The 13723-nt window shown below is 34.2% G+C and overlaps 1 protein-coding gene and 1 long non-coding RNA gene across 6 annotated transcripts in view; one reads left to right on the forward strand and one right to left on the reverse strand.

The window, feature by feature from the left end:
- The window catches only part of Ampdeam (AMP deaminase), a 32159-nt gene extending 18622 nt beyond the window's left edge, over positions 1-13537 (reverse strand). Inside the window, exons 1-3 of one of the 5 annotated variants that reach the window (XM_076378520.1) lie at positions 13414-13537; positions 12479-12982; positions 9512-9648 (exon numbers count right to left, since the gene is read on the reverse strand). In XM_076378520.1, the coding sequence (XP_076234635.1) occupies positions 9512-9644 (133 nt within the window). In that variant the 5' untranslated portion in view covers positions 9645-9648; positions 12479-12982; positions 13414-13537. Of the gene's footprint in view, positions 1-2303; positions 2485-6917; positions 7718-9511; positions 9649-12478; positions 13387-13413 lie in introns of those variants that run through there. The other 4 variants (XM_076378518.1, XM_076378519.1, XM_076378523.1 and 1 more) reach the window with 4 other exon arrangements.
- Positions 7558-8250, forward strand: LOC143179336 (uncharacterized). The gene is made up of 3 exons (XR_013001953.1): positions 7558-7605; positions 7685-8136; positions 8208-8250. It is a non-coding gene; the product is annotated as an uncharacterized LOC143179336 (long non-coding RNA).
- Positions 13538-13723: the final 186 nt, after the last annotated feature.

Below are 13723 nucleotides of genomic sequence, written 5' to 3' on the forward strand. Positions count from 1 at the left end.
TAGTTGTATCTTCGTAATTTTGAAAAATAATGTCATTATTTTAATCTGCTAAATACTGATATGTTTCCAAATTATTAATCTTACTGAGTAAACAACTGAGCTAAATTAAATTATGTATAGATATTACAATAAGTAAGTTTATTATTGCAAACGACTAAATTCAATTAGTATAAAGTGGTATACTTGTACCTGCACGATAAGAATATATCAGTGACAATTAATCGAAAGCACTTTGTCAAATATTTAATAGTATTTTTCCGCCAAACAAAATTCAATTCTTAGTAACAGATAATATCTTATTCATACATCTTATGTCACTAAAATGCTCATTTATTTCTTATTTATTCAATCCTTTTGTGACTAATGGAACCGTGTATGTCCCACTTATTTTTTTCTACGATCCCATCTAAAGTGATGGAAGGCTAGTAAACCCAATAAGGCCCGAAGTTGCGTAAATGCAATGTGATTGAAAAGCGTGAATACATAAGTATATACGTCCTATATATTATACACCTTATACATTATTTTACACAGACAGAAAAGCATTTTATGCTAATAGACATTATATAGCTCCCACTAAATAAAAAAGAATTACAGAAAAAATTTAACCTATAAAAAGTTCGTATACTCTAGTGTTATAAATATTTCAACTTTCTCAATTTCCAAAACGTTGTAGAAGCTAAAAGAGAAAGGAGAAATAGTCACGAAAAAAATATAATAATTTTTGGGATCCCTTTTCATAATAGTAACACGAAAAAATACAGAATTTAATGATGTAAGTTAACTTAAAAAAAAAAAAAAAGAAAAAAAGAATAGCAAATGAAATGATACATTTACGCAACTTTAGGCCTTAATGAGTTAACAAAAATAAAAAATAAAAAATATGTTTCAAAAAATCATTTGGTCATAAAAGGTTAAAGTACTCTGTGAAAACATTGATTACACATATGAAAGGCAGGCTATCAAACATTTAACCTGCCCTCTTGGCGATACTACTGACAGCTGATAAACCAATAGGCTTATCCTGACCCGCGACCACCGACAGGTTCGCAAAACTCGATGGGAAGTATTAATAGAATGCCACGACGCGCGGGGAACAACGCGAGTCAAAGAGGCAACGCCAGCTGTGCTAGTAGGTGCAGCGAACTTTTTTGCTCGCGCTGCCAAGCAATACACATATACCTAACTAATTAGTGTCAACTAATACACGCAGGCACGTGCACGCACGCGCAGAGTCTAGTCACAACAAAGTGTTTTGGCTTTCCGACAGAACAAACGTGACGACCGAGGTTAGCCTCATTTTTTTGCGCAGCACGCTACGTGCTGTTCGTGTCGCGCAAGATGTCCCGCGGAACGCATTAGGAACAATACTTTCCACGAGACTTCTCTTGGGACACGGCCTATACGTTTCTCGAGCCCCTGTCGGATCGACTGAACGCGCAGGTTTCGCGCGTGCGTTTAAAAATAGACTGTTTCGCGTGTATTTAGAAGCGTGGTTCCCAGTTGGCAAGGTCAGTGCGTTGAAAACGGCCGCTTTTAGAAAAAAATCCCTGGCTCCATGAATCATCGCGACTCATCTTGGACATCATCCAAATCCTTGTAAATCTGCGCCTTGATTACCGCTGAAGATAAATCGTCGTTGTTTACGCATTCTAGATTCTCGCAGTTTATAGATGAGAGATGACACACTAGATAATTTTAGAGAATGTATCAAGGATCGCGAGAGGAGCCTGTGTTTTTATTGAATCGCGAATTCGATGCTTTTAAATTAGAAAAGAACTGTTACTACGAAAAGTATTCTCTTATCAGACAGACTTCATATTGGACAATTATTGCGAGTTGGAAATTCAAATCTTGAAAAATCTGTGCCAATGATGACCGAAGCTCGTTGTTTACATGCTCTTTAGATACTGACAGCCTATAGATAAGATATGACACACCAGATAATTTTGGAGAATGTATCACGGATCGCGAGAGAAGCCACGAGTTGACGTTTTTCTTATGACTCTTTACTACAAAGAAAGAAACTATATATTATTATGAAAAAAGGCTATTGCCATTTAACTCTGTAATAACAAACGAAAAGTAACAGGAGCTTCGACCATTCAAATTTTTCTGCCGCGTGTAAACACAGAGAACAAAGCCCTCTTCGCAGATGACTGCAAACAGCCAATGAGAGTGTAGAATTTTAGAGTACACGAAACATACTAAGCGTCGCGTGCACGGGTTAAAATCCTATCGACAAACAGACGATCGACGTTTTCAGAAACTTTGGGAGATTCACAAATATGTATAACACTGACGTATCAAAGCGTTGACCACGACTTTTAGAACCGAAATACCGCACGAAGCACAAATATATGTCACTGAGTCTTGTTAAATTGAAGTGACACTTTAAGTCCAGGAAATTCTGTGAGAAATTGTTTCGAGAGGGATAGACTGCAAACTGAGGAAGGCGTGCCTAGTTTGTACTTTAGAGGGCACTGACCACGTTGACTGGTCGCAAGTATCGAATACACTGACTGTAGCGTGCAGTTGGCACTTGGTAGACATCGTAGAATCCATACGTGCACCCATACGCTCGCGTGTATCACACGCACGTCACTACCAACCGTTTTCTGGCAAAAAGCTTAAAGCGCGAGATCATGGAGCAGTTATGAAGGGAACGTGAAACGCCACCCAATCTTGTTAATAGATCTCGACGTTTTTCTATTCATGGATCTGATTTTAAAAAATGAATTGTTTCTTACTATATTTGTTATAGATTGACATATATATGATGTTATTTCATTGTTATACTATATGCATTTTGATATTCAAAACGAAAATATTTGTATTTATTTTAAATATGAAAAGTTAAGTATCGATCGAGCGCTTTGACATTCAAATTTAAAAAAATTCAACAAGCGAAGTCACTTCGGCCTGGGAACGGATCAATTAGTAGGTTAAAGATGTTTACGCAAATGTATGTTACTATAAATAGAATTGAAGAAACAGAATCTTACTTTGGATATTTTGCATACTTTTTGATATATGCATTCTAAATTTTTTGCATATTTAAATTTTCTATAAGCGCATAAATATTTGCTGTCTACTTGATTATTTAGTTTGGAAGTTTGCATAAGTATTTGAACATAGGGAAATTTATTGAGTTGTGCCAACCTTGACTATATTTTCGAATAAACTAAAAATGAATTTTTTCAATTTTTTCTAAATTTCTTAAAATACTCTCATTTCTTATTACACCTCTACGTATATATTAACAATTCTAATGCAAAGACTAACTAGAAATCTATTTTCTATGTTCAGCATATGTATACTATTTTGAGACCTGTAACTTAACCTAACTTTTACAAATTGAATATTTTTTGGAAATAAAGTACTACATAACGAAATTTTATCATGTATTTTTCAGTTATTTTTATACATCAAATAATTTACTCAGTTGTACTATCTGTCATAACTTCACGTATATAGCTTTTAATCTCAATATGTATACATATATGTCCAATTAAGCGGTCGGAAATGTACCAGAACTCTGACGCAAACATGCTTAAAATTAATATCCATAGGAAGCGAGTGTCTGGTTAATCGATGGAAACGTTAGACGATGTAAATGACGATGAAATCGAATATTTGCTGTGATTTTCAACACGTAGGCACACGTACACATGGAACGAGTCCTACATGATATTTGTAATTGGCGTGCGTACTCTCGTTTGACCCACATTCCAGAGCGGTACGCGAATAAAACGTACATATGGCTAACGCACAAGTATCGTAGCAAATATTAAGCTCAAATAAAGATACAAGTTCAACATAGAAGTTCAAGATTCGTATCACAATGCAAATGCTTTGAGTACTCCTTAAGCCTTAAGATAACGATAAAAGTATTCAATTATCGCTCTATTCATTTTTTATATTACAATGTTGTAAATTTAAGTGAATTGTTAATAATTATATTTAAGCTAAATGCAGAAATATAATTCGAACTTAAGAATCAACAGAAAAGGATCACAAAAATTTAGAATAACTATTTATTTCTGATAATCTTTTTCTGGTATTCAATAATAATAATTTATGAACTAATAGTAACGATATTTTTTAACGAGTAGGAATTTCATGTATTAATAAAATGGAAATGGATAGGTATATGTTCATTAAAGGCGTTCATTAAAAGCTATCATCGTTCATCCCTATTTCTTATTTAATTATTTAGATTAGTTAATAGAAATGATGCTGTTCTGTTAAAAGCACTTGTACCAGATAAAACTACAGCATTTCGATGATAGAAATATATTAATGCTTGAATGAAGCTAAGTATAAAACTGTCAAGCTCCGACTCCCTTGGCGAATTTCTGAATTTTCGCGAATGGGTTCTTGGCACTTGACCAAAGTCTCGATTTCGAGTGCCAAGAGACTGCTTCTTCTGAAAGAGAGATCAATACTAACAGACATTTAGTTTAACTATATATACGTGGCGCATATGAACTTTCAACGACTTCAAATTTTCATCTAGTTCAATAATTTGTCTTTCCGTTAAAATTTTCAGATTCCTGCCAAGCGCGTAAATAACGCGGAGACTTAAAAATACACAGTTTCCTTCAGCAAATATAACACAAATGTGTATGTTTCTGAATGGCGACGATAAATTTGCGTCACGAAAAATATTTATTTTCATAATTTCGCACTTCTAATTCAAACTCACAAGAAAATGAAAAAAAAAAGTAGAAACTTATTCACTTTAAAAAGAGATTCATAGGAAAAATATCGTGAAATTCCCACCTTTTTTCTGCGAATGGAGTTTTCTAATCGTTTTCCACGATGAATCACTACTCATGATTGGTCCCTACGATTCATCTCACGGGGCACAAGGAATCTTTTTAATCACGTTTTCCACTTATCCAGATTCTCCGTACTTACGAGACAACGTCACTGCAATTGCGCGACCAGTTTCACCGAACTACGTACATATGTGCAAACATTTCAGATCATAAACAGTTTCAACGACACGCGCGAGAAATTCCTTTACGGTTCGAGGTGAAATTTCAGGTACTGCAAAACAGAAGAACGTCGACTACCATGTACCCGATACCACTGGCTTATTTTTAGAAACAGATACGGATAATTATACCCTGTCAATAATTCAGCGCTAACAGAAACGTTTCGATCGTGCAATAACGCGAGCGCTGTCGTTTCTAAGGAGATCTCACGGTTTGCCGAAACACTTTTATCACTTTGACGCTTTGAATTGCGAGTCGTCATCGATCCCTATGGAAAAACATGTTTCCTTTTGCTACGAATCTGTGCTGGTGCAGATAAATTGCACATACATACATACTGTCACAACGGTGCAGCATTACCATTGTACGTAGTTCGCTTAAGTTGCTGATAACTTATCACGATCGACCCTGAGAATTGCCCAAACAACGGAAAACAAGGTGCTATGTTTCAAGTTCACTTACGAAATTTATTGTCAGTGCGCATACAGGCCAGAGAATAACAAAGATGATCCGATTCTTGTGACTAATCATGTTATTCCGTGGTTTAATTATAATTAGACTGCGGATTTTTATGCAATTTCATAATTTCATAAACATGACTACAGGAATGGAACCAAAATAAAAAGCTTCGCCTTTCAAATGCTATAATTTGCACTTTACTTTTCATAGTTACATTCTTTAATAAGTATTATATATTTGAATTTTGTAATTTTTTTCACGTTTAAAATTTTCATAAATGTATGAACATCCACAGTTTAGTTATGATAATGAGAAATTAGAAATTTGTCACAGAAATGTTCTGTGACAAAATGACTGATCTGCCTCCAGTTTCGAGTGGATAATAATTTCTTAAAAGTAATGTAAGTATTTTAACATGCAATTTGTATATATTGGTGGGTACATATAATACAAATATAGTATTCCCTCGATATAAGCTCGTAGCTTGCTAACATCGAGCTTAGAAATTCTTTCCTAGAAACACCTCGGATTTATAATGTTTACTGCTATTATTGCTGTCTAACATATCTGAAATTATAGGATTCTATAGGTATGACTATAACATTCGTTGAAAATGCTAATAACGCGAAAACTTTATTAAATATTTTATCGTCTATTTTACTGAAATCCATTTAAAAAACAAACTTATTGAACGTAGCTAATCAACTGTATTATTATGTCTTAAACATTCGTTTAATTTCTTAGTTTTACTAAACTATTTTTGCTATCATAAAGTACGTACGTATGTATGGTTAAAAGTAACGATTGCATCTTTACTTCTTTTTTTAATGTTTTGATAAAATTTTGTTTAAAAATACTTTAGTATAGCTTTAGTATAGATAATATGTACCTAGATACTACAAAGATTAAGTTTAGACTAAACTCCTTACAATCACTTCATTATATGTACGGATCTTGTATAAATGTAAATTAATACATATTGTAATAATAACAAAAAATTATGGTGTATACTATCGACAAAAAATGATCGAAAGTTTGGAACCACTATGCAAACAAAGTAAAATAAAAATTTGATTTTCAAATAAAGAACTTTGAGAAACTATAGACAATTATATTTATTTGTTCAGTCATATTAATTTTTAATCAAGGATAATTACTGTACATACCAATTTTAATAAAAATTAACAAATGGTCCAAAAGTGTACATTTTTAGATCCCAGTGTAAATCTTCACGCTCTTATTTTTCCTATTGTATAACTCATTAGCACCTAACACTTCCCACATAATTTCGTCATCAATTAGAACTTCTAACAACGTCAACAGTCTCTGTCTAACCTAATCGCCCAAGTAACAACAGTTCCCCAATTAGACACTTGTGGACCATGATACTCCTCTATTTGTCCACACTGAAACAAATCCAACCATTCCCCTCAAACAATACAACTGACCGTTTACCTGCATCATCTTCAGGATCTATCAAAAAATTCGGTATCCGTAAGGAAAGGTAAAGCTCATTCTGGGTTGGATTAAGGCCTCTACTTGACATCTTTCAGCTTCCGTTCTTCGAGTTGTACTCGCAACAAAACGATCAGTTTTGCTTCCTACCACTCTTCCCCTGTCGCTCTATTTCCAAAATCTTCTCTCTCAATAAAGAAAACAGCAGTGCATTAATCTCCTTCGTTTTCTCTCGCAACAACCGCGCTAGACGGCTCTCAGTGATAGGCGCTCGTCGAGCAACTGAATTTAACGTTTTGACGTCGGCTGGACTATAGCGTACTTGTCCTAAATGTTGCAACACACACGTGCTAATTGCTGCTAATGCCCGAATAAATGTTACTCGATCGACGCTGCATCCATAATTCGTTCGGATAGGCGCACCAAACGAAGTCACTGTGAAGTCACTGTGAAGTCACTGTGAAATCACTGGTTACCACCAGGAGCACACCGACTAAATGAATCGCCGCGATGGCTGGTACTTTCGAGTGACCAAGTGATCGTTATTTACAGCAAATTTACGAAAAATGACTGGTTAATAGCAGCCGTCTAGAACATGAATACTGCGATAAGAGCCAGATTATCGGCAAATACGTTGACTTTTACAACTGTTCGCGAGTTTACGATGAGGAACTAGTGCTATCGAAAGGTGAGTCCGTCGTGGTTTAGCTGACGAGTTAGAGTACACACACTGCGATGGGAAATTACAAGTTGTCTTGTTTCTTTAGTCACGTTGGCGAAACAGTCGAAGAACCTAACACACTGCGCCCGAACGACCAGGGGAACCTTCGCGCGTTGGCAAAAATACTATTCAGTCAGAGAAGGAAGGTGAGAGTGACGCCAAAGACAAGGAGGATGTAGGCTCTTGGCCAAATATCAAGAACGGTACCTGACGGATACCGCCATCGTGCATAAGTTCATATAGTCACAGGGTAATGTTGTTAACGCTAAAAATAACGAATTGCGCGCGCGCGATAATAGGCGTCGCGACAATTCGGAAAATCTTAATGTTTTCTTTGGTACTTTTGAAAATTATGTTCGAATATTTGGCCAACTTTAGGGTAGGTTGAGTTGGTTGCTACTTTTTGTTGGATGAATTAGTGCGCGATGACTATATAATTCTGAGTGGGATGCCATAAAGTATGGCATACTTGAAACTACTATTTTTGTAAAAGTAAAGGTTAGATACATATTTAGAACATTATTTGTTGATTTAAATTAAAATGCTAGAAATTAAAAATTTGTTCACAGACTGTAGCAGATGTCTATGCGTTATCACCTTATTAAAACAAGTAAAAATCTAAGGAAGACAAGTTGAGTGTTATCCTTAAACTTTGTTTACACCTTGTGGAATACTAAATTGTAATTATAATTATTTATAGTTAGACACACACAAAAGATATGTCACGTTAAATTGGTAATGCCTAAGTGGATACCTAGCACGAAACTTTCAAAACTCTCTAAAACTGTAATACAACATCTAAGAATATACATGTTCGAAGGTGTTTCGTGAACAAGTTGATTACAGTTCGTGATGTACGTGACCTGGAGGCGATCGATAGAAATGACACGCTTGGAAAGTGAGTACAAAAAGAAGAATGAGGAACGATAATAGGGCAATTTTGTAATCTCAGGCATTTCCGGAACGTCGCAACACAATTTATTATCGAAACGATTAAGATGCAATGAAACAAAGGTCCTCCTTAATGTCACCCTATTGGAAGCTATTGATCGCCTTGAAAAGGTCCTCTACTTTTTACTAAGTCTGAATTTCAAACAACCGATTACTTCTTATTATATTTTAGAGATGTTTCAAATGCTAAAAGCATGCCCCTAAGACATTAAACTGACATTCGAAAAATAAATTCTTAGGTCTCTCTCTCTCTCTCTCTCTCTCTCCTTTTTTTTTTATATTTCTCAGGTACAAAGCATTTGGACGAAAAGTTTTTAAAGTACTATTTTTTTAATTGGAAATTAGAAAACTCCCTTAAATGTGAAGTACCGCTTGGAAAATTACCATTTTCAGCAATTTCCTCTCAATAAAAGCTATCTTTAGGAAAATAATCATCCACGGTGTTATGATTACCGCATTATAGTGTTTAATAAAGCAAATCATACACTTGAATAGTTCATTAACTACGAACACTTTAAAAAGTATTTCCTGCAATACCCCAAAGACTTTATCGTAAACAAACCTGTAAACAAATTTCTAAAAATACCAGTGGATTCCTTTCAGCATCGAGGAATGTGAAGTGGAATATAAGTTCAGAATTATTTTCTGAAAATATTAAAAAGTGGTATGATATATGTAGAAAAATATGAAGTTTCAAATTGTCAAAATCGGTAATTTTAAAATCAGATTATTTTATATTCAATAACTTTTTACCTTTTCATACTAAATTATTCACAAGAAGATCATAAAAAAGAATCATAATTCTATGTTATTATTATATATGTGATTCGTGTTTAAAAGCAGCTGTCTCGCGAGTTACAATTCCGAAACATGTAATAAAAGATATTACACCTACTAAACAAAAAATGAAGATGAAACTTACGATCACGATGGGGATCAACATTGTGCGGTGTCGTCGAGCTGTCAGCATCACCTTCACCATCTAATTCGTAGTAAACTCTGTCAGCTTCACCGTTCACTTCCTTCACGCCGTTCACACCTACCAAATTGTCCATGTTTCTGCAAACAGGCGTGTTTTGACTCGCTCATGCATGACACACATGTCAAATCGCATTATCGCGTGTTAAGTGGACAGCAAACATACATACATAAACGCAATTTACTAATCAGATAGAGAGGAAACATTGAACTTGAACAAGAATCTTGTTTTATATTTTAATGTTTGAAATTCTAATGAACGCATACATATATATTATTTTTATATGTGACAGTTAAAATAATTCTTTCTGGACGTCAGAATAATATATCTATTATACCTTAACCTCTAAACGCGCATCATTAGATAAAATAAAAAATTATATGTATTCCTGTTTTTTTTTAACTTTTATTTGATGTGGATTGAAAATTGTAAAGATTTCATATCATTATTCTGACGGATAAAGGTACCCAATTATTGTGTCCCCCTTTGTATTTTTATGTATGACAAGATGTAAAAATAATGAAACGCTATTAAACTGAAAATATTTGATTTTACTGAAAAACATGAATATTTTCAGTTTAATAATGTTACATCTTATTATATGTGAAAATAAGGAGGTGGGCAGTAATCAGTCAGCACATGGCAATTAGCACTTTTATCCTTTTAAATAGTATTAAATCTATACGTATAACTGCATTTTAACAATAGTATAAATCGATTAAGAAAAAACTAAATACAAAAATGGGAGAATTCGATGGTACTGATTAGGTATCGTGACGAGCAGACATTAACCCTGAACCTTATTCACAGCTGCAGTTCCTCGTTGCATATCACGCCACACGTGCAACATCGTTAAGCGTGCACGAAACATGCTATTATTCATTTATCAAACTCAGGGGAATTTAATTTTAAATTAAACTAGGAAGCATGGATTTAGTGCTTAACTGTCGATTTCATTTAAAATAACAAAAATTTCGAATTATTGTTATCTTTCACTATGGAATACGAGAGAAGAAAATCGAAGAAATATAGTATATATAAAAAATGATTTAAAAGTTGTTTAATCTCTGCATTACTTCTTCCTACATCGTAACAGCGCAAATAAATTTAAATTGCTGTGAATAATACTTGATGAATGGAATAACTTTGTATCATGAACAAAAAATGTATTCAGTAGAATATTTATTAGATGAAGGCTGCATTATAACTGGAAACTGGTTGATGGAGAAAAACATACCGAATTGGATGAAATTAATTACAATATTCAATCGAACACGGGTGGGCGTCTAAGTTCTTTTCGTGGGAAATTGGTTTTACGGTCTACACGCATTTAAACAGAGTAATTGCCTGACTGTTCTGACGACAAATCAAGCTTGTTAAGACTTCGGGGTCAGTTGCAATTACCGTGATGAACATAAACGTGATTCACATTCATAAAACTAGCTGCAAGTGAGAAAATGGAATGTTACCTTGCATTTTCTTTTTTCTACCTGTACGACCTAAGAAATAATTCAATGTGTATTTGGAACAATTAAAAGGTTAATGAAGTATTAAAGGTTACCGATAATTCAATAGAAATTAGAATAGAAACGAATGAAAACATTTTTCTTTCTGATGCGACATTAAATTTTAATTAAAAAATAAATAAATAAATTGATCGAATTTTTTTCTTTTTATTTATATGTGGAGTTACTTTTTATAATACTTACAATAATTTTACAATTGATTTATTCTTAAATAACAACATTTATTTAGTTAGATAACATTTTTATATAAGAAAATTTATTTAAAATGTTGGAATATAAACATAGCGTTGTAAAAGATATTTTAAATTTAATTAACATTTTTAAAAGTTTGCGAATAATGTAATGCTTTCGTAACTCAAGTTGCACGAATATTAATATAACTGTTTCATTGACTAATGCGTGTTTCTTTTGAAAACACTAGACACCGATCCTGCTGAGCAAACGAATATTGTAATAAATATCCGGTGACTATATATTTTTGGAATTCGTATTTAAATAATTTATTTCCTGCTATGAATTTCTACTTCTATTTTTATAATACAAAGTTTTATCATTTGTGCATTAATTTCAATGTGTTTCATTTTTTCACAGACTTGTTTATTTATATTTCACTCTTTTTACCTCGACTGAAAAAATGCGTACGTAATTATATTCGTATATTGGATTTGCACAACTTTTAAAAATGATTATATTTTTATACTAAATTATTCTATTCCAAACAATTCTGTAAAAACAACATTCCAATGGTGGCCAAACCTCAGCTCATCTAAACACTTACTGTAGCTCCTTGGTTTTGTTAGTATATTAAAATGTTTTAAAATATAATTATAATAAACGTATTCTTTATACATACATCTATCACAATATTTTAACGTAATATAAAATACTATTTCGATCAGAGATACCGCTCTTAAATATCTTTCCTTCTAATAAATGAAATGCGGCTTCCATTACGAAAATTCTTGCCACCATTGTTGTGTTTATTCTTAACCATCTCAATCATAAACACTATTATAATATAAGAAGCTATGTGAATTGGACTCCATAAGAAGAAACTTAACCGCGATTAAGTGGATAAATAAAACACTCGTAAGAAGAATACATTTATCAGTGACGTACACACTTAAAATCGTAAACATAACTCACATAAGAATGTACATACTTGTGCAACACGTTGAAATTAGCATCAGAAAAGTTAGAAAAGACGTTCGGAAGAAACGATGCAAACATTCTTACTACGTTAAATAAAACTATGAATTAATTCATAATTATTTAATTGTTCTATTCAGTTGAATGTGCACTACGGTTCTAAATAAAACAATTAAACACTCCTATAAAAACAATGCACCAAATAAATGAAACGTTTGCCAAAAATTTCACTTACATTTTTGTTGTCCCTGGAGATCAAAGTTCGAACATACGTTCCCTTTGTCAATGAATCAGGAAATACACACAACGATGTGAACGAACCGTGGTCGCGAACTATAGGCGCCGTAGACAGGCCAAAACGGTCACAACGCACTGCTTTCTTAACATTCGATGTTTTGATAAACGTTTGGATTCCTAGAAGCATTCAGTTCCCCTTTTCGAGTAGCTTTACTTGTACTTAGATACGAGTTCACTGTGTCGCGATAAAACGACATATATAGAAGTGAAGGTTCGCATACGCCCGGTTGTTACAGAATTGTTCTACGAAAGAGGAGCGTAAATTTCGTCGAAAGAAGCGTCCCTGATTCACCAGTCGTCGAAGCACACCGCGCGAGGAACCTTCAACACGCTGGAGCGTGCTGTTAGCCACCAACTGTCACTGCACGTTTCAGCCACGATGCATACGAGTAGGATCGTATCTACCCTTCCAGGGGCCTTCGTGCAAACTCGAGCCAAACGACTGAACTTAAAATAAGAAAACGCTTTAATCCCCTCGATACATATGACTCGATAGCAAAGAGGTTTACTTAATTTTAGCTAGTCTCCCTCAATTAATAAGTATAATTAGCTTGTTATTAATACCACTTCTATGGCCCCACTACACGGTAACCGAGGAATGAGATAAAGTGAGAACACATGAACGCGAAACCCTTTTATCTGACGCTAGGGAGATACAGAAAGACTTGTTCGGTAATTTTTAAGTCAAGGTGTACGTGAATCTTCTATAATTTTGAAATTATATGGCTAGTGAAATTTTGTTACTATGTCTTGAGGCGATATTTTCTATGGCGTTCGAAGGAATTTTAATTTTGATATGAGCGAAAAGGTAGATATAGTGATACAGTGAACGCAGCAAGCGTCGACATGCTTGAAAATTGTGAAATCCTTCACCTGGAACGTCAACAGTACTGGAAGCGAGGGACCTACAGCGGCGAGCACGATTGGTCGAATAACGCTAGCGACGCGGAGCGCGTCACACGACTGGCGCAGACTCGCGCCTGTCTGTCGGTCTCGTGAAAATCCATACTGCGCGACTGACCGCCGCCGGTGTGCCCTTTGAACAAACGAAATTCTGGACCCCAGAGTCAGAGTGTATTAATATTAAGTACACTTAATATTATGACCAAAATGTCCCCCCTTAATGCTAATAATAATATATGGTAATTATTGGGAATAGGGTCCACAGTACTGATTTCAATAA

This window comes from Calliopsis andreniformis, chromosome 5 (assembly GCF_051401765.1).
Source record: "Calliopsis andreniformis isolate RMS-2024a chromosome 5, iyCalAndr_principal, whole genome shotgun sequence".
NCBI classification, from domain to species: Eukaryota; Metazoa; Arthropoda; class Insecta; order Hymenoptera; family Andrenidae; genus Calliopsis; species Calliopsis andreniformis.